Source organism: Mustela putorius, unplaced genomic scaffold (genome assembly GCF_011764305.1).
Source record: "Mustela putorius furo isolate JIRA1106 unplaced genomic scaffold, ASM1176430v1.1 tig00000129_pilon_pilon_pilon, whole genome shotgun sequence".
NCBI classification, from domain to species: domain Eukaryota; kingdom Metazoa; phylum Chordata; class Mammalia; order Carnivora; family Mustelidae; genus Mustela; species Mustela putorius.
The window spans coordinates 41,770,563-41,794,686 of NW_025421290.1; the positions used below are offsets into that span (position 1 = coordinate 41,770,563).

The 24,124-nt window shown below is 36.8% G+C and overlaps 1 protein-coding gene across 8 annotated transcripts in view; it reads right to left on the bottom strand.

The window, feature by feature from the left end:
- Positions 1 to 24,124, bottom strand: part of PCNX1 (pecanex 1) — a 156,649-nt gene that overhangs the window by 11,252 nt on the left and 121,273 nt on the right. For 7 of the 8 annotated variants that reach the window (XM_004754809.3, XM_004754804.3, XM_013057454.2 and 4 more), the window contains 10 exons: positions 22,994 to 23,135; positions 22,102 to 22,279; positions 19,413 to 19,521; positions 18,481 to 18,610; positions 14,678 to 14,736; positions 12,639 to 12,854; positions 5,884 to 6,137; positions 3,860 to 4,090; positions 3,122 to 3,222; positions 2,191 to 2,341 (listed from right to left, as the gene is read on the bottom strand). In XM_004754809.3, coding sequence (XP_004754866.1) covers positions 2,191 to 2,341; positions 3,122 to 3,222; positions 3,860 to 4,090; positions 5,884 to 6,137; positions 12,639 to 12,854; positions 14,678 to 14,736; positions 18,481 to 18,610; positions 19,413 to 19,521; positions 22,102 to 22,279; positions 22,994 to 23,135 — 1,571 coding nt within the window. The remainder of the gene's footprint in view (positions 1 to 2,190; positions 2,342 to 3,121; positions 3,223 to 3,859; positions 4,091 to 5,883; positions 6,138 to 12,638; positions 12,855 to 14,677; positions 14,737 to 18,480; positions 18,611 to 19,412; positions 19,522 to 22,101; positions 22,280 to 22,993; positions 23,136 to 24,124) is intronic. The other variant, XM_045072914.1, reaches the window with a different exon arrangement.

A 24,124-nucleotide genomic window follows, 5' to 3' on the forward strand; every position in this document is an offset into this window, starting at 1 on the left:
GGCTGTAGACTAGTTTGGCTTGTTTTAGATCTTATATAAATAAAATCATACAGTATGTACTCTTTTTATGTCTGGTTTCTCCCGCCGTGCATAATGTTTGAGATTCATTCATGTGGTATCTAACAGTAGCTCATTTCTTTTTATGGCTAAGTAATATTCTATCACGTAGATATACCACAGTTAGTATGTTCATCTATTGATGGACACAGGAGTTGTTTCCAGAATGGGTCTATTACAACTAAAACTGCTAGGCACATTCTCTTAAGTAATTATCCAGGAGGGGAACAGCTGGGTTATAAGGAATGTGTATGAATCATCTTTCTTTTAATATATATGCCTATGGTTCACTTTTGTGGGTTGGGTTTTCAAGAGTATATAACTCATGAAATGTATGAGTAAATATATGAGTACGAACTTTGGAGATTCCCAGTACTGATTTACAGATCTCTCTTTTCTTGGCCTAAGAGTCCCTCATGGGCAACCCAACATGTGTCTCAAAATGATGCTCACTAAGTGGTTGTTTCTGGCTACTGCAGAGGTCGATCTCACCCTCCTCAAAGGTGTATCAAAATTATGGGACTTTTCCTGGCTGCATTTGTGTTCTCTATCTTCCCCCCGCCACCAACCCTCTGTGGCTCCCCGGTTCCTGATTCCAACTCCTTACCCCCATGGTCTGTCACGGTTGTTGTCAGTCATGGCTACTGAAAGTAAGCTGTAGTGTGTAGCCCACGTGTGTTGGGCCAAATGTAAGGTAGAGAGACCCTGTCACAGACAATAATGCCACAGCCAAAAGAACATGTAAGAAAATGGACCTGACAGCAATAGGGAAGAGCACCTGTAAGGAGAGACCGGCAAAGACCTAAGGTATCCAAAAATTCCCTGTGCCTCAGTTTCTTCTCTGACTAATGGAGAGAAAATACCTGTTATAATGTTTAGAACTGACTGAAGATGTCGCTCTAGAGGTGTTAGATAACCATGCTGTATAAAAGAGTATTTCTTACATACAGATATATTATTAATCAGTGCCTTTTGAGAAATTCTGAAGTTTTAAAAACATTTTAATCTAAAGTCATTATCTTTTTCATTTAAACACATTGACTTGGCTCAAAACTGTAAAGCTCGTCTGAAGACAGACAACTCTTAATTGTTCCCAAATGTGTATTTTCTCAATGATCCTCAAAAGAGTATTCCATTTTCCACAGAGACTGTCAGATAATATATCCCTTCTCAGTAATCTCCTAAATAACACGGGAAATTGACTTTATTCTAACAGTTCAGATCATAGTAAAATCACTTGAGGAGTAATTCACCCTTTACTTGGGGGGGAAAGGATTCAAACAGATCTGAGTAGAGTCGATGCATTTTATTTTATTTTATTTTATTTTAAGATTTTATTTATTTATTTGACAGAGAGAGATCATAAGTAGGCAGAGAGGCCGGCAGAGAGAGAAAGAGGAGGAAGCAGGCTCCCTGCCGAGCAGAGAGCCTGATATGGGACTCGATCTCAGGACCCTGAGATCATGACCTGAGCCGAAGGCAGAGGTTTAACCCACTGAGCCACCCAGGTGCCCAGCTGATGCATTTTAATGAGGCTTATCATGTGGTCTCTGTCATCAGATCTGATGACTACTATTACGTGGAATGACTAGAGTAGCTCATACTGGTACTTAATTTCCTAATATAGTTTTGAAATAATCCAGGGCTTGGATATGTATTTTGGGTCTGCATTTTATTACCCTACTAGGATTATTTAAGTAAGGCTAAATCTGTCCTAATCATCTATTATTCTATATAACATGATACATGAAACAGCAGCACTTTAACCCTCCTGAAATGTTACCACAATGCATTGGGAGTTAGCTAACATTTGCCTACAGAAGAGGCTTGAATCACAATTATGTGAAATGTGAGGTCAAAATAAGGGCCTGAGAGCTTTATTCCTAGTTTGTCACTGCCGACAGTTTTCCTCAATTTCATATCCAGATCAGTTACTCTCCAATATTAATATTCAAATTTACCCTTAGAAACACAGGTTGAGGCTTCTAAGATCTAGTATCTTGTCATAAATCATGTTTTCCCGTGTTTCAAATTACAGCATTTCTCAAAAGGTTCTTAAGAAACATAATTTGGAAGTCAAATGAAGAAGTGCCATTAAACACCAGTAATGCATTATAATTCTCCTCTTCTTACCTGATGAAGTTTAATGGACATGCGGATTCCCGGGACGACTACTTTCCTTAGCAATTCCATGTCAGCAAAGATCCATTCATCTCGAATTGAAGAAATACGGAAATCTCCCTTAAATAGGGCATGCAATCCATAGAGGAATGACTCTAAATTACTGTTAGGATTGGAGATAAAGGTTTACGTATTGTGACAAAGAACTTCCATTACACTGATTCTTACATGTGGTTGAGCATCAGAATCATCTGGGAGTGTTTTGCAAATACAGAGTCCAATGACTATACTAATATCAGAACCCCTGAATCAGACTCACAAGGGACAGGGGCCCTTTGACCTGGGATCCTTGTTTACGAACCACTATACGAGTAAGTCCATGAAAATAAACAACAGACAAAGAGTGTATAAGCCACAAAAGCTTACAGAGGGTCAAATGGAAAACATGTAGTAATCACAAAAGAAATTTAAAATATGTAATATTGCTTAGTTCTAATTCATTCAGACGCTTATGACAAGAAATTCAGCTTATATTTATACTCCCAAAAAATCTAATGTACTAAGTTAACTATATTAAGAGCATAAATGCTCTGGATCAAAAAAAATTACAAGGAAATATGGAAAAACAAGAAGAAGTAACTCAATTAGAAACACAGATGTAAAATGGGAGAAGACCAATCAAACTTTACGGGCGATTATTTTTAAAATGTCTTAAATCCATGAAACTCTCATTATCAGTAGTCACCCACACATGTGTGAATTTTAAAAGCCAGCCATTAACCACCAGGGAGAACTCAATTATGTCAGCAAAAATATAAAAAAACAGTATCAGAAGAGAGTTCTGCAACAAATTAGCATAGAATGCTTCCATGAAAGGCTAATTCAGATTTATGTTATACAGCTTCTCCTACTCTCTTCCTGAAAACAGGAATGCCTTCCTTACCTGGACATATGGTGGGATGCGGTCCCCAGAGCTCTCCGTCCCAGCACACAAAGTCCATAACAAAGTGTCACTAGGGATGAATCTTTGTCTACATCCAGTGGCTTGAAAAAACAAAGAACACTCATTATCAGAAAGACATAAAGGTATTTAACAAATCGGAATAGCTAATAAATTAGAGGACGAAGAACTCAACTAATATATAAGTTCTAGGTCTTTAAATAGTTCTAATGAGACAAAACTTAACAAATCAGTGTAAAATGAAGTATGAGTATATATGAGGTGTTCCTCTGAAACCTTTAAATAAAATCTAATGCTTTATAATATTGGGACACACTTTTTAAAAAATCCTGACTTTTATAAATTATTAGGATCTTAGCAAAACATCTCAAAGTACTTACTTGCATACATCATTCCTGATAATGTCCTGTCCTGAAAATACAATATTCTTTCTATTAATTAGTTGTTTCGGGACATAACCTGGCAAACAGGTTATTAGCGACAGCTGTGTTAGCCTACTCGTGACGATTACCAGAGTGAAGAAAATCAAATTCGTATCTGTGAAATACTGCTTCCCCTCAACCTCTCAATTTTTTTTTTAAACAACTGAAGGTTTTCTTATCCAGATGGTCAGAAAGAAGGAGGTCTGGAAAAACTGACCTCTTAATAACAAATGGGGGTATTCTTTCCATCTCCAAAAAAAGGACTCAAACAGTTACAAATGAAGTACATGAGCTCTACCTTTGCTCTTCGGGAAGAGCAGTACTCTATCCAGTTGAGGTAAATCACACAAAAACTCTCTCTGGATATGCCAGCCAGTCGATGGTCATAGTCTTCATCGATGTTTGGGTTAAATGTTGGGTCCACATCAACATAATTTCGATCTGCACACAGACGTAGTCCTTCCTGCATTGTCTCATTGGCGAGCCACTCCTCCAGTTTAGAAGAAGTTGTAACATAATAAATGATACCCTAATGGGGAAAGATTAAAACAGCAACAACAACAACAACAACAAACCCAGGTTAAGTTACAGTTTGAATTAACTCCAATTCTTCATTAAATAAAGTCCAATGGTTTATACTGATTGTATAACTAAAAAATATTTTATTCTAGCTCAATACTCTAAGAATACATTATAGAAATGCTGTAAAAAATACACCTCAGGCCTTTCTGGATGAACAGTTAATTTAATACTTTAAAAAAGTCACAACCATAAATTCATCAAGACAAATTCAAAACAATTTTTTTTAATTGATTTTAGAGCTTTTGAATTGAGGACATTTTTAGAGAGGTACAAAAACTTTACTGTGATGCATTTCTCATAGAAAGTTACTAAAACATCTTGTGAAGCTAGGTCAAGTTATAGAAATATAATAGTAAAGCAATAGAAATATACCTATTTAGAACCAGAGACAGAAAATGCCATATACACAGAGACACATAGCACATAAATAGTGCAAACTCGATCTATTTAGCTTCCTGAGGTTGGGTTTAACCAACTACTAATTGTAAGACTAACATTCACCCCAGTCAGCACAAGCAAAGTGGTACACAGAGGTAGTAACACAAATACGGAAAATCCAGATATGGGTCACTAAAATTCAGCATACATTTTCCTCTTCAAAATACTGCTTTGCCTGCAAGCTCCAAATCATAGTTTTGCTATAATCCTGTAAAATCTTTAGCAAAAACAGAACACCTGTATAGTAATGAACTAACCTTGCCCAAAGAAAGGTTTGGTCTTTGCCCTTGGGTCCTGGGAGGGAACTTCTACTCCTCTGGAATGTCTTTGTTCACCTATGAGCTTACAGCCATGATCTCTGGAGGAGCTGGGAACTAAGGCTGGTCACAGGGTAGTCAACCACATGTAAGTGACTACGCTCCAATAAAACTACACACCCAGGCTCAGGTGAACTTTTTTGGTTGACAACAACTGGGAGAAATGGGCATTACCTGCATAACTGCACTGACAGAAGACAAGTGGAAACTCATGCCTTGGTGTCTCTGGCCCCTGCCCTACACACCTATTTCCTTGGCTGATTTTAATCTGTATCCTTCCACTGTAATAAACCCTAACCATGAGTATAATGGTTTTGCTGAGTTTTTTGAGTACTTCTGGCAAATTACCAAACCAGAGACTAGTCTGTGGGGATGCCAAAATTGCAGCTGGTGTTGCAAGCGAGGGTGGTTTTGGGGACCTCCCAAATCTTGCAATACTTTTATTCGGGTTATTGAAAGCAGCGCAAGAAATGGTTAACGGCAAGGGCTCAGCAGCTGGACAAGCCTAGATTTAAAATCCTTAACTCCACCTGCTAATTAGAGGACTCTGGGCAGGTAACTTCTGATTCTTGTTTATTTCTAAAACACAGAAGGAACTGTATGCATATTCCTTAGCCCAGTGCCTTAAACATATGAGTTTAAACATAGTTATTATTCATGAACAAATGGAATGAGTTCCACTAAAGAAGGAAACAGCAATACCATAGTAGGTATACTTTACTGACTTAATGGATACTAGAGATTTTTTTTTTTTTAAACAATAGACTCCAGCTGGGCATGAAGCCCAAAGTAGGGCCAGAACTCACAACCCTGAGATCAAGACCTGAGCTGAGATCAAGAGTTGGACACTTAACTGACTAAGCCACCCTGGTGTCCCAATAATACTAGAGAATTTAAATCACTGCTTAGAAGCAAAGCACAAGTATTTTTTTAAAAAGTTTTTTTCCAAGAAGATCAAAAGCTCTAACTGGGCATACAGCCTTACCTTGACATAGTAAGTGGTGAGTACTTTCCGAAGGTCAAAGACTTGGAGCATAGAGGCAGCACTGTTGTCAGTGATACTATAACCCTCCAGAATATACTTAGTGACGATCACCTCCCAAGCTAGCCAGCGCTGGCTAAACGCAGCATTAAATGAAAGCACATGAGGAATATGTCCAGGTTCACAACAGCAAAATCCTTCATCTTCTTCAACGCCTTCAGTAATGGCCTCCACTTCCCGTTGTTGACAGTAAGTACCTTAGAGAGAGAGAGTGACAGAGAGAGAGATCACTGCATACAATGGAGAAAAAAATCACATGCAGTAGAACATGAATGCTCCAAAGACACCAGAAATTTAGGGAAAAAACAACAACAACACACCTTTTATAGTAACTGAAAGTATGGGAGCGATCTGCCTTGGAACGTTCACTAACCAACAGCAGGAAGCTCGACACCAGGCATATTATATATTCACGTCCCGCAGAATCACGACATGCATTAGCACATTCCAGCTTCTGAAAACCTGCGCAGTTACCTCCTTTATTTTCACTCACTGATCCCAAACTTTTCAAACCTGGGCTTTCAAATGCAGTCCTATCACGTGAAGGCCAATGAGTAAAGGGACATCACATGACGGTTTGAGTTAATTCAGTAAGGGAAGAATGGATTTAGAAATGAATCACTGCAGGGCACACAACAGAGACAGACATGCAGAACCGAAAGAATGGGAGCTCCGTTTACCAGCACCATGTCCATGTGGCAAGAAGAAATATTACATTCACGTATTTGGTTTTTTTTTTTTTAAAGATTTTATGTATTTATTTGACAGAGAAAGACACAGTGAGAGAGGGAACACAAGCAGAGGGAGTGGGAAAGGAAGAAGCAGGCTCCCTGCTGAGGTCAAACCCAGGGGTCAGGGCGCCTGGGTGGCTCAGTGGGTTAAGCCGCTGCCTTCGGCTCAGGTCATGATCTCAGAGTCCTGGGATCGAGTCCCGCATCGGGCTCTCTGCTCAGCGGAGTGCCTGCTTCCCTCTCTCTCTGCCTGCCTCTCCATCTACTTGTGATTTCTCTCTGTCAAATAAATAAATAAAATCTTTAAAAAAAAAAACAAAAACAAAAAAAACAAAAACCCAGGGGTCAAACCCAGGACCCTGGGATCGTGACCTGAGCCACCCAGGTGCTCCCATATATATGGATATATGAACTGTAATGGTTCATGATAATTTTATTTTAAATTCATAATTACTTTTTCTGTGGCCAATTCCAACAGTAATTGGATAAAATTACATGATTGGCATTTGAAGCTTACCTGCTGATAAAGTTTCAATTAGCCATGAACTCTGATTATTCAACACTAGGAAACAATCCTTTGAAATTACATTCTTTTATATAAGATATTAGACATTCCCTGCATTACTGTTACTGAAGTAAAAATACAAAATCAGGGGCGCCTGGGTGGCTCAGTGGGTTAAGCCGCTGCCTTCGGCTCAGGTCATGATCTCAGGGTCCTGGGATCGAGTCCCACATCGGGCTCTCTGCTCAGCAGGGAGCCTGCTTCCTCCTCTCTCTCTGCCTGCCTCTCTGCCTACTTGTAATCTCTCTCTGTCGAATAAATAAATAAAATCTTAAAAAAAAAATAAAAAATCAGAATAAATACAGAATTATACCCACAGCAATCTAGTGCCAGTAAAATATCATCTGTCACATTAATGTTCATTTTTATTTTGTTCTGTGGCCTTGCTTCCACATAAACAGCAAATTCCTTAAATTCTGTAAGGACTACAAGGGGATTACACTTAATTTTATAAAAGCACATTATTTCGGTTATATAATAACTTATGTGGACTTCATAATTTTTTTTCCTTTAAAGAGAATATATGCACCATCCATGTTTGAAAAACACTGCTTTTTTTATTTTAAAGATTTTATTTATTTATTTGAGAGGGGGAGAATACTCGTGGGGGATAGGGCAGACAGAGGGAGAAGCAGGCTCCCCACTCAGCAGGGAGCCCGATGTAGGACTTGATCCCAAGACCCTGGGATCGTGACCTGAGCTGAAGGCAGAGGCTTAACTGACCGAGCCACCCATGTGCCCCTGAAAAACACTGCTCTGAGAGAAACAGATGCCATGAAAACTAGCCGCAACTGGTGGTGGTGCTATAAAAGATAGAGGCAGAAGAGGTATGAGCTGTGCTGTTTAACTCTCTACTTCTCTACAACTCTCTCGTTTCATTTCTTGTTCGATTACATTGCCAAGCACGTCCGGAACAATGTCACCCAGTGATGGAAAGAAAAACCCTGGCTTAAACCTCACGTCAACAGGAATGCCCGCTGCAATTGATCATTACACATGAGTGGGACTACAGATCTATATACACAAACTTTTTTCTCCCAGAATAAGGATATGTGCAATTTTATAAAGTATTTTTCAAACCAATAATGGAAATGAAATTCAATCAAATGTCTGCTGGTATCTTCTGAGAGGATCATATTTTGCTTTTTTCCTGAATTCTATCAGTTTGCTAATATTAATTAAAAAAAAAAAGAAATGAAAATGGCTCAACTATTGAGAGGTAGGTATTTAAAAAAAAAAAAAAGGGCTGCTGCTAACGTACGCTTATTCGGGTTCTGAGGATTTTTGCATCCAGGCTCTCATGGGAGTTAAACTACACTTATTTTTTTGCCAGTTTAGTCATATTTTGCAATCAGTATTACAGTGGCTTTGTAAAAAGCCTGGAGAAATGTTCCTTCTTTATCCATGCGCTGCAATAGGCTAGAGAGGGCAAACAAATTATTCGGTTTCTAGAAGAAACATCCCGAGGCTGGGATTTTAAAACTGTGGCCCGAAGCTGGGTGTGTTCCTGAGATTTTCTGTGTTATTACTTCATTTTATTCATTTTGTCATCTTGCTGGAAGGTCAGTCAAAGGTTTTTAAGTAAAGGAGATGACATAATGAGAGCTGTTTTTGTGCAGATGACTTTAAGAGTACACAGAAAAGATATGTGGCAAGAGGGAACTTGGAGATTGACCTTTTCGCAGAAGACAGACTGAGATCCCTGTTCAGAGCAGCAGGATAGAGTGAACAGAGTAACTAACTAAAGTGCGACGTTTTTACTCTACCATACAAATCCCAAGAATATTTTCTACCCCAACATGTCCTAGCAATAAATTGTGCTTAGGAAATATTTCAAGTCAAAGATAAGCATAGGAGTTAATATTGGCAACTGAAAAAAGAACTCTGAGACTTGGAAAGGGATTCTAGAATATCTGTAAGAATTATTTACCAACTGTTTCCCAGATTAGCTAAGTCTTTCAGTCACTTCATAGTGACTATTATCAGTAAAACTAAAGCTAGCAGTTATGAAAACTAGATATATTAAAAGTAATTTGAGTAAAAACTGAGATGAATTCAATCAGCATAATACATTTTTGACCTATAAAGTTTGACCTGGATAACTGTAAATGGTTGAAGTAACATTTACAAACAGAAAGTTAGCACTGTAGAAGGTACACTAAATTTTTGATAGACAAAAAATGATTGATAATTAAATCTATGACATAAAATTTACATAGAAAAGAATATGAGGGTATCGGTAATATAAAAATGGAAACTAACTGAAAATAAAGGGATTTAAAACCAAGACATACAGGAAACTGATGAAGAAATTTGTTTAGCTAAATGTCATATAGCACTTAGCAACCACTACAAGATGCAATAAAATGAATGAATTAAATTGGCTTAGTGGAGAATACCCCAGAAAATATATTAAAATGCTTCAGGAGATCCAAATATCTATCTGGCAACATACTGACACTCTCGAGTAATATTTTGAGAGGCAAGAGGTAGACGGGACAGGGAATAACTCTGAAGGAAAGTAAATAACCAACAATTTTAAGATCTGACCAAGAATATAATCATATCTCACAAGAATTCTGGAATGCAGAGAAAGGAGAAACAGCTATATACTTATATCATTTAATCATTCTACAAAATAAACTAATTATGTATTATATGCTAACTGATAAAGCAGCAACTAGATACAGTGTTAATGAATGAAGCAGAAAGGATTCCCGCCCTTGAGCAACTTATAATCTAAAGCAAAGGTTTGCAAAACATAGCCTTAGGCCAAATCCAAGCTAAGAATGGTTCTTATATATTTTATTTTATTAATTTATTTATTTTCAGCATAACCGTATTCATTATTTTTGCACCACACCCAGTGCCCCATGCAATCCGTGCCCTCTCCAATACCCACCACCTGGTACCCTGACCTCCCACCCCCCGGCCACTTCAAAACCCTCAGATTGTTTTTCTTTTTAAAATATTGTTAACAACAACAAAAACAACAAAAATCAAAGAAAAATATGCAACAGAAAACGTGCATGCCTCCAAAAGCCTACACTATTTACCATCTGGCTCTTTAAGAAAAAGTTTGCCAACCCCTGGGCTCAAGAAGAAATAAACTTTAAACAAACACAAATAAATATGAAATTATGAAATTATACTTATGCTAAGTGCTAAAGAGGTAAAAATGGCAATCTGAGAGATAATCATGTGGTTAGAGAAGGCTTCTCTGAGAAAGTGGTATTTAGACTAAAGCTTAAAGATAATTAAGGAATTAGCCAGATGGAAGACTGGTGGGACGAAGGGAGATGGCTGGTACTTTCTAGGCAAAGGGAAAGGCAGTCGGAAGTCCTCAGTAAAGAATTTTGCACAGTTAAGACCCTGAAGGAAGGCGAGTGAGGATGAAGGTATGAAATGGAGCTGCAGAGACTGGCAAAGACGGATCACAGTGTTGGGAGAGCGTGTTCAGGAGTCTGAATTCTATTTAAGTGCAATGGAAAGCTTCATGGACAGTTTTAAGCATGAAAGCGACATGATCAAATTTGCCTCAAAAAAAAAAATCACTATGCCTGAGTGAAGACTTATAGATACCCACTGCTATCCAAATCCACCATAAATTCAGACAGTAAGATGTACTGGGTTCCCAAATCAGTTTGAGTTTTGTTTGGCAAACAGAGTTTGAATGGCAAAAAATTTATCCAAAACTTTATTTGAATCTACTCAGTACCAGAGACTGAAAGTTGGGAGAGTGAGAATTTGGATTTCTGACCAATACAATAAAATGAGCACATCCTAAGAAGGACCCTTTTCCAATTCACACAGACAGAAATGCTAGATACAACAGCTTCCCCAGACAAATATGTTTAAAAAAAAAAAAAAAGTTAAAAAACAAAGGTAAAATCTCCAGGTACCGACACTTTAAAAAGAAGTTAAAGTCATGGCAGTAGTAGGTACAGTGGTGAGGTGAGGGGGTGCCGACTTTTGGATGAGTCCGGTTGGATTACAACTGAACATTAGGTAAGACTCTATAGAGAGATGGAATTAAGGTCCTGGGCTCTCGTGGAGAAGCAGAAACAAACCATAAAGCGAGGACAGGACATTTTGAGAGAGAGACTGGATGACAAACATCACAAATGAATAACAAACACCAACATTTACTGCCTTAATCGGAGTGTCACACAAGTATGATCTTATTTCCAGTCAATTTTATTTTATTTTATTTATTTATTTAAAGATTTACTTGACAAAGAGAGAGAGGGTGCACAAGCAGGGGGAGCGGGAGAGGGAGAAGCAGCCTCCCTATTGAGCAAGGAGCCTGATGTGGGGCTTGATCCCAGGACCCTAGAATCATGACCCGAGACAAAGGCAGATGCTTAACCAACTGAGCCATCCAGGTGCCCCTCCAGTCAATTTTAGAAATGCACTTGCTCCATTAACAAAGACATCACTTAACAAAGGTCCAAACCTTCTGATTCAACACCAGTGAGAAAAATAAAGCTATACGGTATAAGTCTAATTTGATCCTCTAGCTGGCCTATTTTATGAGCCATCTTGGGCTTATCTGGTTTGAACTGGCTTCTGTGGCTTCTTCACTTTGCAGTATTGTCAGGACAGGCCTCTGGCCTTCCCAGAAGCTGGCCCTGGCTTCCTCTTGCCTGACTTCGAGGCATCCTGTTAGGACCTAACCAACTGCCTATACTCACAGCTGTCGAACACTGTGAATGCACTAAATGCCACTGACTTGTTCACTTGAAAACTGTGATTTTAATGTTATGGGAACTTCACTTCAATACCAAAATGTGTCCAAAACAAAGGCATGGTGTATACCTAAAAGTACTTGGTTAGCTACATACAAACACAGCACTCTACGCTCCAGCCGTCCAACAAAGACATGCAACTTCTCACAAAGAGAATGGCAAGAGAGAAAGCACGAAACAACAAAAATTAAACACTGCAAGGGAAACAGTGATTTACACAAGAATGATACTACCTTCACTTATTTTAGCATAACACAAAAACCATTTTTCTCTGAATGTGAAATTTGGGGAAAAACCTAATTGTTCTTTTTTTTTTTTTTTTTTTTTTTTAAAGATTTTATTTATTTATTTGACAGACAGAGATCACAAGTAGGCAGAGAGGCAGGCAGAGAGAGAGAGAGGAGGAAGCAGGCTCCCTGCCGAGCAGAGAGCCTGATGCGGGACTCGATCCCGGGACGCGAGATCATGACCTGAGCCGAAGGCAGCGGCTTAACCCACTGAGCCACCCAGGTGCCCCCTAATTGTTCTTTTAACAACACTTCTCATTCCACAATTCCAAAGGATCTAACTTTATGTTAATTTTTAATTTGAGATGTAAACAAATAAAATTCAGATGTGACAGGAATACACTGCAGAAATTAAAGGTGAGTATCTTACCTCTGAATTCAAGTCCCCGCAACTGGAAAGTGACCAACCCATTGCCTATCTCTATAAGGTGTACTAATGCATTGAGGTAGTCAGAGGCAAGAATGAAACAGTCGCCTGTACTGTAATTTCCCCATCGTCCTAGGAGCAAATCACCACAGAGACTGTGTTGTAGGGATCTGGTTAAATGCTCATAAAAGATGGAATTCAGATTGTTGTCATCTGATCCTATAAGAAGGAATTAAATTATGTTACATTTTACTCTAAGTCTTCACTATATCAACAAACAGGATCGTTAAAAATATTAAAACTAATTTCCAGTTAGGATTATATCTGTATTTTTTTGACAAGGAAAATATTAACACTCTTAGAATTCTTATATAAAAATGAAACACAGGGTAATGAGAAAGCTTTCAGAATTTAGAGTTAGAAGTCACATAACTTCTCTGGTCTCTGGCTCCCACTCATAATATGTGCCAACTAGATTAGATGAAATCGAAGGGTTTTCACCGCTTCAATAACCATGATCTTCTATCACTATTCAATGAACTCCAACTTATAATGAAAACCGCACAAGAAAAATGAAAAAGATAAAAGGAATTCAGGACTGGAACAAAAAATACATTAATAAAGAAAGGGGGTAAAGGAATACCAAATTTGAACAAACAAGACAGTCCAAAATGAACAGAAGTTGGTTTAAAAAAAAAAAGTAAAATAATAATAACAGTAACAAAAAATCCTGAATATTGATGGCTAAAACTAGCTTAATAAAAATAAAAACATAATAAAAATTAAAAAAATAAAAATAAATTTATTAAAACTTGATAAAAATTTAAAAATAAAAATTAAAAAATAATATATCTATAGAAACAGCAGCAAAGAACCTATAAAATTTATTAGAGTCATCCTTTAAGAAAAAAATTAAAATAAACTAACCATTTTTAAAAGTAACCCATCCAAAGCAATAATCTGTAAACAGGTGCTCACAGTATAATACTGGAGGAAAGCAAAATACACAAAGCTTATTCTTTTAAACTCAGTCTAAACAATAAAATAATGAGAAGGGTACTCTAGATACTAATTAAGTAAGATGGTCATATCTAATGCCCTGTCTGCTCATTACAGAACTGTGCATATTAATTCAGGATACAGTCTCTTTGATAAGCAGGATGGCATCATTAGCATCATGAGAATTCTAAGCCCCTTATATAAGGACACACTAGAGCTGAGATGGTTGTTTTATCTACCAGAATGTGATAATGACAGGCGTTATTATCAAGTAACTAGTCCTACTAGTGCAATTTATAACTATAAAACTATCTGATTATTGTTAGTTTCTCAAGTAGAGCAGTTGAAGGGATCAGCATTTGAAGGAATTTGACAGTCAAATGGATATAAATACTTCAGTCAATCGAGAGTAAGATTTCTTTTAATAAATTAATACACTGGAATTCTGGTTAATTTCTTATGGTTGGATTAGTGAGAGTCACCCCCTGTGTGTCCGATTACTAACAGATGGGCAGACAAAAGGATGTTTCCGAAACAATGAAATGAAGAAACCAGACTTTAGACAATGGTACCACCACCAAAATGCCATCCACTGAAGCTCTATCTCAAGGACTATTTGGCTGCCCCATGTGACATCTCTACATTTCATAAATTAAATGAAATTAAATGGACATTTACCTAAACATCTGGGGAAGCAGGAGAAGCAAATATATTAATACACCTGTTGGTCAGACTGCATATTCTTTAATACACTTGACCGGTTTTACTTTAACTGCTCTACTTTTTAACCTATGTAAGAAAAATCTTTGAATGGCATTTTTTTATTCCTATGAATATTCTAAAAATGCATTTTATAAAAGATGGGTATATACATTGTAGATACTTGAGTTCACACTTTGCTAAAGTAGAACAAGAAGCTAAGGAGATACAGTCTTTAAAAAATGACTGTTTGGAACTCAGAGGATTCTCAACAAGTTAGGAGTGAACTAAATACATAACAAATTCCTTGGACTTGCTTCTTTACTCCAAAACAGAGCTTTTACCTGGATTTCTATCAAGCTGGGAAGCCAATCTGGTATTTGAATGATCCACCCGTTTTGTGCTGAAGAAGGCAAAACAGAACATTTTTAATATGCTTTAATGAAAAAGGAGAAAACAGCACAATATAAATGAAATAAACATTATCACTTCATGAACATCTCTGAAAAAAATCTATGATTGGTATACTGATAAAATTCCTGACAAGTGTACTTTCAGGTGGAAGGTTTTTTACTCACTCACCTCCATCATCCATAAACAGCCATTATTTCCTAAGTGATGTTTCCATGAACAGGGTGCAGAAAGTTAATGAGTTTAATCCACCCCCTAAAACTTGATCAGGATGAAACATGCATTCTACATGTAGTTCTTAGAGATACATGAAACATTCTGCACAAGGACAAGGTACATTTATTATGCCCAGCTGTACAGTGTTCTTAGAACAGTGGTTTCCAAACTGTGGTCCACAGAATCTGAAGCAGCAGGGGACTTAAGACCCTTTTAGGGAGTTTTCCAGATCAAAATGATTTTCATAATAACACTGAGCTGTTACTCGCTTTTTTCACTGTGTTGACAATTGCACTGATGAATATAGGTAAGGCTCCAGGCACTTTAACATGAATCAAGACAGTAGCACCAAACTGTATTTTTTACTGCCACATATGTACAAGAAAAAATAAAAATTCAAGTTTTGCTTTAAAATCTCTTTAATGAAGCAATAGAAAAAAACCCAGTTTTATTAAATCACAACCCACCCGTCAGTACAGGTCTTTTCTAAAATTATGTGTAACAAAATACACATAAAGCACTTTTTTTTCCCAAGATTTTATTTATTTATTTGACAGAGAGAGATCACAAGTAGACAGAGGGGCAGACAGAGGTGGGTGGGGATGCAGGCCCCCCCGCTGAGCAGAGAGTCTGAGGTGGGGCTTGATCCCAGGACCCTGAGACCATGACCTGAGCCAAAGGCAGAGGCTTAACCCACTGAGCCACCCAGGCGCCCCCACATAAAGCACTTCTGCTGCATTCTGAAGTAGGATGGTTGTCTCAAGAGAAGCATTTGTGTAGTTTGAACTGTAGGCTGCACTAACTCTTTTTCATGGAACACCATCTTTACTATGATTATTCAGACTGACACACTTGACAGACATTTTCTCAAAATAAAGAAAGTGGGTCTGTCCTGCTGCCAATAACAAAATTCAAGTTTCTAAGCAAAAATTCGAATTTGGGAAAATGTATATATATTTAACCAACAAGCTTGACAGCTTAGCAATACTTAAACACATTTCTTTAGAGATGGGTGGTGATATGAATGAATACATTTTTTAAAATTATATAGTGAAATGTATCAGGATCTTGATCAAGAACTGTAAGATCTACATTACCCAGTGAACCAATATTTTTTTAATGATTAATAAATGCTGCTATAAGATTATGCATGGGTAAAAAAAAATCCATTCAAAGTGTAAGACACATCAGTGAATTTTGATGTAACACAGTTCCAAAAATTCATGGGGCCAAGGGGAGGCCACCACAAGATGGGTCAGTTGTACATGAACATTATTTTGAGCTAGAAGCAATCAAGGGGCACCTAGGTGGCTCAGCCAGTTGAGTGTCTGCTTTTGGCTCAGGTGATGATTCCAGGGACATGGAACTGAGCCCTGCATCAGGTTCCCTGCTCAGCAAGGAGCCTGTTTTTCCCTCTCCCTGTTTCTCTCTTTCTCTCTCAAATAAATAAATAAATAAATAAATAAATAAATAAAATCTCTAAAATAAAAAAAAAATTAAAGCAATCAAAACCCAGTAGATTCAGGGAAAGAGCTTTACCTCCCCCTCAATTGCTTGCTTGTATCACAAAGAGATCTATTAAGAGAGATTCCTCTTTACCTAAGCAACTTATCTACAGAGTGGGGCAACCTTTGTTTTCCAAACACCTCTTTTCACCTTCTTGCTAATGATCTTTCCCCACTTTGTAACCTAAGACGCTTACCCTTCTCTTTAGCTCACAGAAGCACCATGTTACCTGTCTGGAATTTCCATGTCTGTGTGGATTTCCCTCATGTGTACACTAAATTTGATTTTTTCCTGTTTATTTGTCTCATGTCAATTTGATTCTTAGTTGAGCTAGAAGGATCTTGAAGGGCAGAGTAAATTCTTCTTCCCCAACAACAGATAACGGTTTTAGACTCTAACTGCAACAAATCTTTAGAAAACTACCATGTGTCAACTTTTAATGAAGGATCAAAGAAAAATATCCACAATTGTCTAAAAAGGCAATTAAAATACTTCTTTCTTTTCTAACTATATGTCTGCATGAGGCCAGATTTTCTTCATATACTTCAACTAAAATAACATATTTCAAGAACAGATTGCTGCAGAAGCAGATATGAGAATCCGGCTGTCTTTTACTGAGCCAGACATTAAAGAGATTTATAGAACTATAAAAACAGTGACACTCTTCTCACTGATTTTTTTTTTTTTTTTGGTGGGATGGAAAATATAGTAATTTTCATTACAAAAATATTATTTATATTAACACATAATGAATTTGTTATTGCTATTTTAAACTAATAAACATTTGAATTTTTCTAAGTGTTGATTTCTAATACAGTAACTATCTGAGACTTTAATAACTGTGAAGAGAGTAAAGGGGGGCACACGGGCGGCTCAGTGGGTTAAGCCTCTGCTTCAGCTTGGGTCATGATCTCAGGGTTCTGGGATCGAGTCCTGCATCGGGCTCTCTGCTCAGTGGGAAGCCTGCTTCCCCCTTTCTCTGGCTGCCTCTCTGCCTAATTGTGATCTCTGTCAAATAAATAAGATCTTAAAAAAGAAAAGAGAGAGAGAGTAAAAGGGTCCTTCGACAAAAATTGCCACCACAGACATTATTTTGGGCTCAATTTAAGTTAGCTGAGAAGAACAGAATATAAATAACACTGAAATTCATCAAAAAGAGAAACACCATGTGTGATTTTAGATAAAAGAGCAAAAGCTTCAAATTCCCAAGCTAGTCCATTGTTTAAATGGTGAGACTACTACTCTCACCTATTATATATGCTAACGTGTCAAAGTATAGAAAGAAAAGAAGCACTCATGAAGATGGCCTGTAGAATTAAAAAGTAATATAAGCTCTTTCCAAATCAATATGTTGATATACGTTAAAAGGCTTAAAATGTGTAGGCTCCGTGACCCAGTAATTCCCCTTTTGGATAATCTTTCTTAAATTAAAAAAAAGAAAGGAAGGAAGGAAGAAATAAATAAATAAATTCACCTGGAGAGATTACATGTCAGGACAGTTAGCAGGCATCATATAAAACAGCTAACCAAAGGTACTAAATCTAAATGGGCAAAATACTTTATGTAAAAAAAAAAATGGATCATTAGGAAGTTATTCTCCTAAAAAGCCAGAAATAATCTACAGAAAAGTAAGCTCTACAAATAATTATTTCTAAGAAAACTATGAGAAACTAATTTTGACTGCCATAATGAAATGACATTGTATAGCATGAAGCTTCAGAGTAGTATTAACATGGAACCAATTCAAAAGAAATAGCATTAAAAGAAAAAAGACAGAAAAATGAGTATACTCAACAATAACTAGGTTTTTAAAAAAATCTTTTAAAAAATCAAAGAAAAAATATAGAGTAGTTATTCTGACTTCCAATTTTATGATTTTGAAACTTTAAGAGTATTTATAAAATAGTTTCAACACAAAAAATTACTAGCCGTGAATTATTATAATAATGCTGTTGATAGTTTTTCTTAGTCAAGAATAGATAAAATCTATTTTCAAATGTTTTATTGTACTCACTTATAGTCTCTCTCCCAGAATTTCACAGGTCGAACATATGAAGTGATGAATATTGCACTTCCCAGAAAGGGATTTAGTGGAGTAGAAAAAAAGGCGGATACAGCAGCCTGAACAAACAACATGGCTGAATCTATGAAAAAACTGGTTAAGGATTTTAACATTCACCTGAGTGAGCACGCGCGTGTGCACTCACACACACACACACATACATACATCTCACAAGCATACTGCAATTACAGAAACGAGAACAATGAGGTTCATCAGAGGAACACAAAAGAGGGTGTCATGGACAATATAAGGGGGTACAGCAGAAAGACACAGCCAGGAAAGTATAACCTGGCATGATGCTTTGAAGGGAGTCAGATGAGTATTTGCTAATATGTATTTGATAAAAGTCCACACACTAACTCTTGAATAAATATGTCTGGGTTAAATTTTCCGAAAGGTCAAACTAAAACTTACAGATACAAGAAGTCTGCATTTCAACATCCATGTGGTCACTAACCTTTATTTTTATTTAGAAAGTACTTTTAAGAAATAATTAGAATAGGACATTTTAAACATAGTTCAAATACAATCATATGATTATGAAGAATGTTTGTATCTTCATTTGAAAATATTTCTAAACATTTTGTATTTATTTAAAAATTCCTAGCCTTCAACACACATGTATACATAAAATTTTAAATCAGCGTTGCTTAATCATAAAATCTTAATACTGTCCTTGTGTTCAGAGGATCTATGGGTCACAGATGGTAATATAAATTAAACGATCAAAATCAGTACAGATGTGGACTCAAAAGACTGAGAATATTGATAATTTATCACCTAGTAACCGATCTTCTATACCTATAAAAGGTTATGCCTACAAACCGACATTCACATCAAGGAAGTGACTGCCCTTTCTTACACAACTTTTATTGGAAGGATACGGGGCACGGCAAAGGGCTGAGCAAAAGCATGGAAAGCAGAACCCCATGTAATTTGCCAGGGCGCAATGTAAGTATACACAAACTGCAACTTATAAAGGAGTTCCCAAAGCTGTAGGAGGAAAAGGAAAACAATCAGCAAAAACCTTATCATCAGGTACTTGAATTAGAAAATGAAAGACCTCTAAAAGTTCTTTTTTTTAATAGAAAAATGGCATTGAAATTATGTGCCATATGCGTAAAAGGAAAAGACGTGTCAACTGCCAAAACACTGGATATATATTTAAGTAAAGACAGCGAGCTGATTTATGAGCTTGTGGTTCACCTGTTTAAACAACTCTATGCCCTCTATTGGCAAAACATAGAAAGGTAGGATCAAAACATAGAAAGGTAGGATCCTAATCTAGATGTTTATAAAGCTTCAGAAATTCATACATATTTTTATTCTAAGACACATTTTCCTCAAATTTAGTGTTTTGAAAACTGAGTATGTTTTAAATGCAATGTCAAAAGAAGTGTGAGAGCAGCCAGGCAGGAAATAAAGTTGGAGTACAGCTGTCAGTGCCTGTCTGCCCAAGACTGAGTAGCACATATTAGGCATCTGTTCTTAATTTCAATTGTGACTGTCAGTGGAAACACAATACACATTTTAACTTTACATAAGTTAGGATTTGTTTTGTTGTTGAGCGTGTCCTCGACACCGGGACAGAATGACTGTGCTCGCCTAAACTGCCTCTGTAGCTCAGGCAATGCAAGGCCCAACTCACAGAACAGACACGGGATCTTGGGGCAGGAGGTTCAAATTAATTCGGTGCCGTGACTCAGGCACTGAACATCTCATACTTATATTGCTCAATTAATTGCAAATGAACCTGTTTAACTTTCAATTTAAAAAAAGAAATTACAACTTCAACCAATTACAAAATGCAGATGAACTCCTGCCTTCTTTGCCATGATTCAAAATTATGCCGGTAATCCTTGATCAGGATGTGATCAGGGTAAGAGAAGTAAAAGCAGCATTTGTATTATCAAGATGCCATTGTAACTGCCTAAAGCAGTACTTTAGAAAACTAAACTTCAGGTTCTAAATATGAACCAGACTGAACTCAAATTCTGATGTAATGTTGAAGAAAAAATGATGTGCAGTTGCACAGATAAGTGGTTAGTGGGTAAAAGCACTTTTGTATATATTCATATTTTTTCTGTAAGATTATTTAACTGATGCTTCATTTTACAATGTTATCTTTAAAAATGTATTAGAGAGCTCCTGAAGATTATTTGCTTGCTATCACTGTTAAGTTCTATTAGCTAACCTTACATAATGAAGTCCTTAAGGGCAAAGCTTTCCCTATTTGCTCACCGATCTAGAACAGTTCTGGAGCACTGTATGCGCTGAAGGACAATTTGTTTAACAAATGAAAGTATTAAGAAAATCCAAACTAATACAAATTAAGTCTATTTCAGAGATTGTTTCTATTTTACTGAAACTTTCACTTTTTTCCCAACCAGAACAAGATGCCATATAATTTTCAACCTAAATATTTAAATTTGTGAGGGACCACATGCTTCTTTATACAAACTATTCTTTAACTTTCTGTCTTCCTCCTTTGGTTAACCAAGCTCACTAGAAGAAGAAATAAATGATAAAAATGCATAGAAATTAGTGATTGAACAAACATTATACTGCAATATTTTAGAAGCTACTTAGTACAATATTTAGCACAATTTTTGAAATTGACTATCACTAAAACCTTGTTCAGATTAATGGTTTTACATTTGTACTGTTCCCATCCTAGGTTAGACCTCTATCACATCTAAATTACTGTCACAGTCTCTTAAACTATTCTCCGTACCTTTAGGTTCTCTCTTCCCCAATTCATCCCAAATGTGGCTGACCAGGCTAACTTGCCTAAAATTGGGCTTTCATTGTGTTTTGTAGCTGTCATATGCTTCAGCTCTCTGTTACCTATCAAATGGGATAATATATGTCAAAGTCCTTTGTATGTGGTCAGTGTTAACATGAAATCTAAATTCAATTTAACTTACAAATAATCTGACTCACAACCTATTTCATTTAGAAAGGTAATATGGTTCAGTAAAAAGATTCTTAGAAAGGGAGGTGGAAGACCCAGGTTTTGCCATCTCATCTGTAAAAGGACTAAAAATACCTCTCTTAGGGGTAGATAATAAATCTTAGAAGTGTTTTATAATTTTCAGACTATTCTACAAATGTTGACATCAAACTAACTTCTGATTCCTCCCACACGGCCTCACTGGCCTCAGCATCTAACATCTTCATTCAGCTATCAGGTTATTTCCTCCCTCCATCTGTCCAGGAGCCCAAAGCCCAGTTCCATTACTGCCATGTCTATTTCTAAAATTATTCAAAACCACACCCACTTTTAGAAGAGCCTAATACTTAAAAATACATAGCTAATGGTGTTTCTCTAATTTTTCTATATAACTTAATCTTATCTTCCTACCTATAGCAAGAAATATGTCTTTTATGGGTCATAACGACTAGCATTATCTAGTGATTCTAAAATGCTCCTAAGTAATTGCTTGATTGAAGAAAGGTATTACTTAAAAGATAACAAAGCAAATGAAATGCAAGCAGAATCCTCACTAAACAGTGTATTACTTAGGGTGATACTTTTTACAGATAGGGATACTCCATTCAGTGATAAATTACCTTGTTGAAGAGAATGGACATGAAGAAGAGATCCAACAGCATGGTCTCTGAAAATGCTTCATAGTCAATTTTGAAAAAGAGCACAGTAAAGATGACTGTAACATACTGATATGTAGGGCTGCTAAAAGAGGATCGTAGCAACTTCAGACCAGCAATGGTGATCATTAAAGCACCTAATCTAGAATATAAAGAAAGCACCACTCATCAATCAATGACTGAGAACTTCAGAAAATCTACTAACTTCTGAAAAATCACCATTTCATTAGCCATGCTTACAAAATATATATATCAAATTGTGAACTTCAGGAAATCGCATCCGAAAATAAACTACTATAGTATTTCCTTTTAACAATATGTAATATGATTCTTATTCCTTGATATAAATAAGCATGTTTAAAAAAATAAGTAACAGCACTGCAATTCTAATATATGGTTCTCCAGTTTCTGGGCATTTTTATTGCTTTACTATTGATAGCATTTGGCACGTAAAAAACATGTATTAAGGCTTACCCAACATGTACCTAGCCTAGTGGGAAGGCTTACAGGATGACCATACAGGCAAGTGATCAACGATACAGCCTCATTTACACGGTACACAAAAACAGGCATCTCTCAAACTTACCATTTAAAATTAAAAATTAATTTTATTTAATAAATGTCCTCTCATGAAATATCAGTTGAGGATAAGATGTCTGGAGTGTGATATACAAGAGCAGAAACAGATGTTGGGGCAAGGGAAGTTACAGACACAGCATCACCTGAATTTTTTTTTAATCTCACAGTGCACTGCACCAAAGAGACACTCAATTATTGCTCCTTGATCAATGTCTTAGGACATTGCTTATGACGGCCCCTAGCAGCTAAACATAGATGAGAGGAGTATTGTACTTACTCTGTATCGAGTTTTTTTGGACTAGCAATTGTTTCTGCACTGCTACTGAGTTCATTGAGAACAATCAATGGATAGATGATATTCTTCTCCACAAAAAGAAGCCATACGTGAAGTTTCTCAAACCACATCATGGTGGCTGCATCTAACAAGGCAATGTAAGAAGATCACATCATCTACTGTGTAAAATACAGGCACACCTTATTTATTGTGCTTTGCTTTATTATACTTTCCAGATCTGCATTTTTTACAAATGGAAGCTTGATGGAAACCCCGTGCTGAGTAAGTCTATCAGCACCATTTTTCAACAGCATTTCTCACTTCATGTCTCTCTGTCACATGTTGGTAATCCTTGCAATATTAAAACTTTTTCATTATAATTATATTTGCTATGGTGACTTATGGTCAGTGATCTTTGATGCTACTGCTGTATCCGCTTTGGGAATACATGAACTGTACCCATGGAAGAGGGCAAACTTAACCAATAATGTATGTGTTCTGCCTGCTCTGCTGACCAGCTGTTCTACCATACCTCTCCCTCCTTTCAGGCTTTCCTATTCCCTAAAACTGAAATTAGGCCAATTAATAATTCTACAAGGGCTACTTATAAGTGTTCAAGTGAAAGGAAGAATTACACATCTCTCATTTTTAAATCAAAAGCTGGAAATGATTAAGCCTAACGAGGAAGGTGTTAAAAGCCAAGACAGTAGTGCCTGGGTGGCTTAGTTCGTTGAGCATCTGCCTTCCGCTCAGGTGATGATCCCAGCCTCCTGGGATAAGGTTAGGTCGGGTTCCCTGTTCAGATGGGAGTCTGCTCCTCCCCTTTCTTCTGCCTCTGCCCCGACTTGTGCTCTATCAAATAAATAAATAAAACCCAGAGAAACCATGAGAAGACAAATATTTGTTGTCAAAACTAAAAACAAACTAAACAAACCAACTAAACTCTATACAGATGGAACAACAAAGCTTGGATGACAGCACATCTACACATGACATAGTTTACTGAGTATTTCAAGACCACTGCTGAGGCTGACTGCTTAGAAAAAGAGATTCCTTTTTTTTTTTTTTTTTAAAGATTTTATTTATTTATTTGACAGAGAGAAATCACAAGTAGACGGAGAGGCAGGCAGAGAG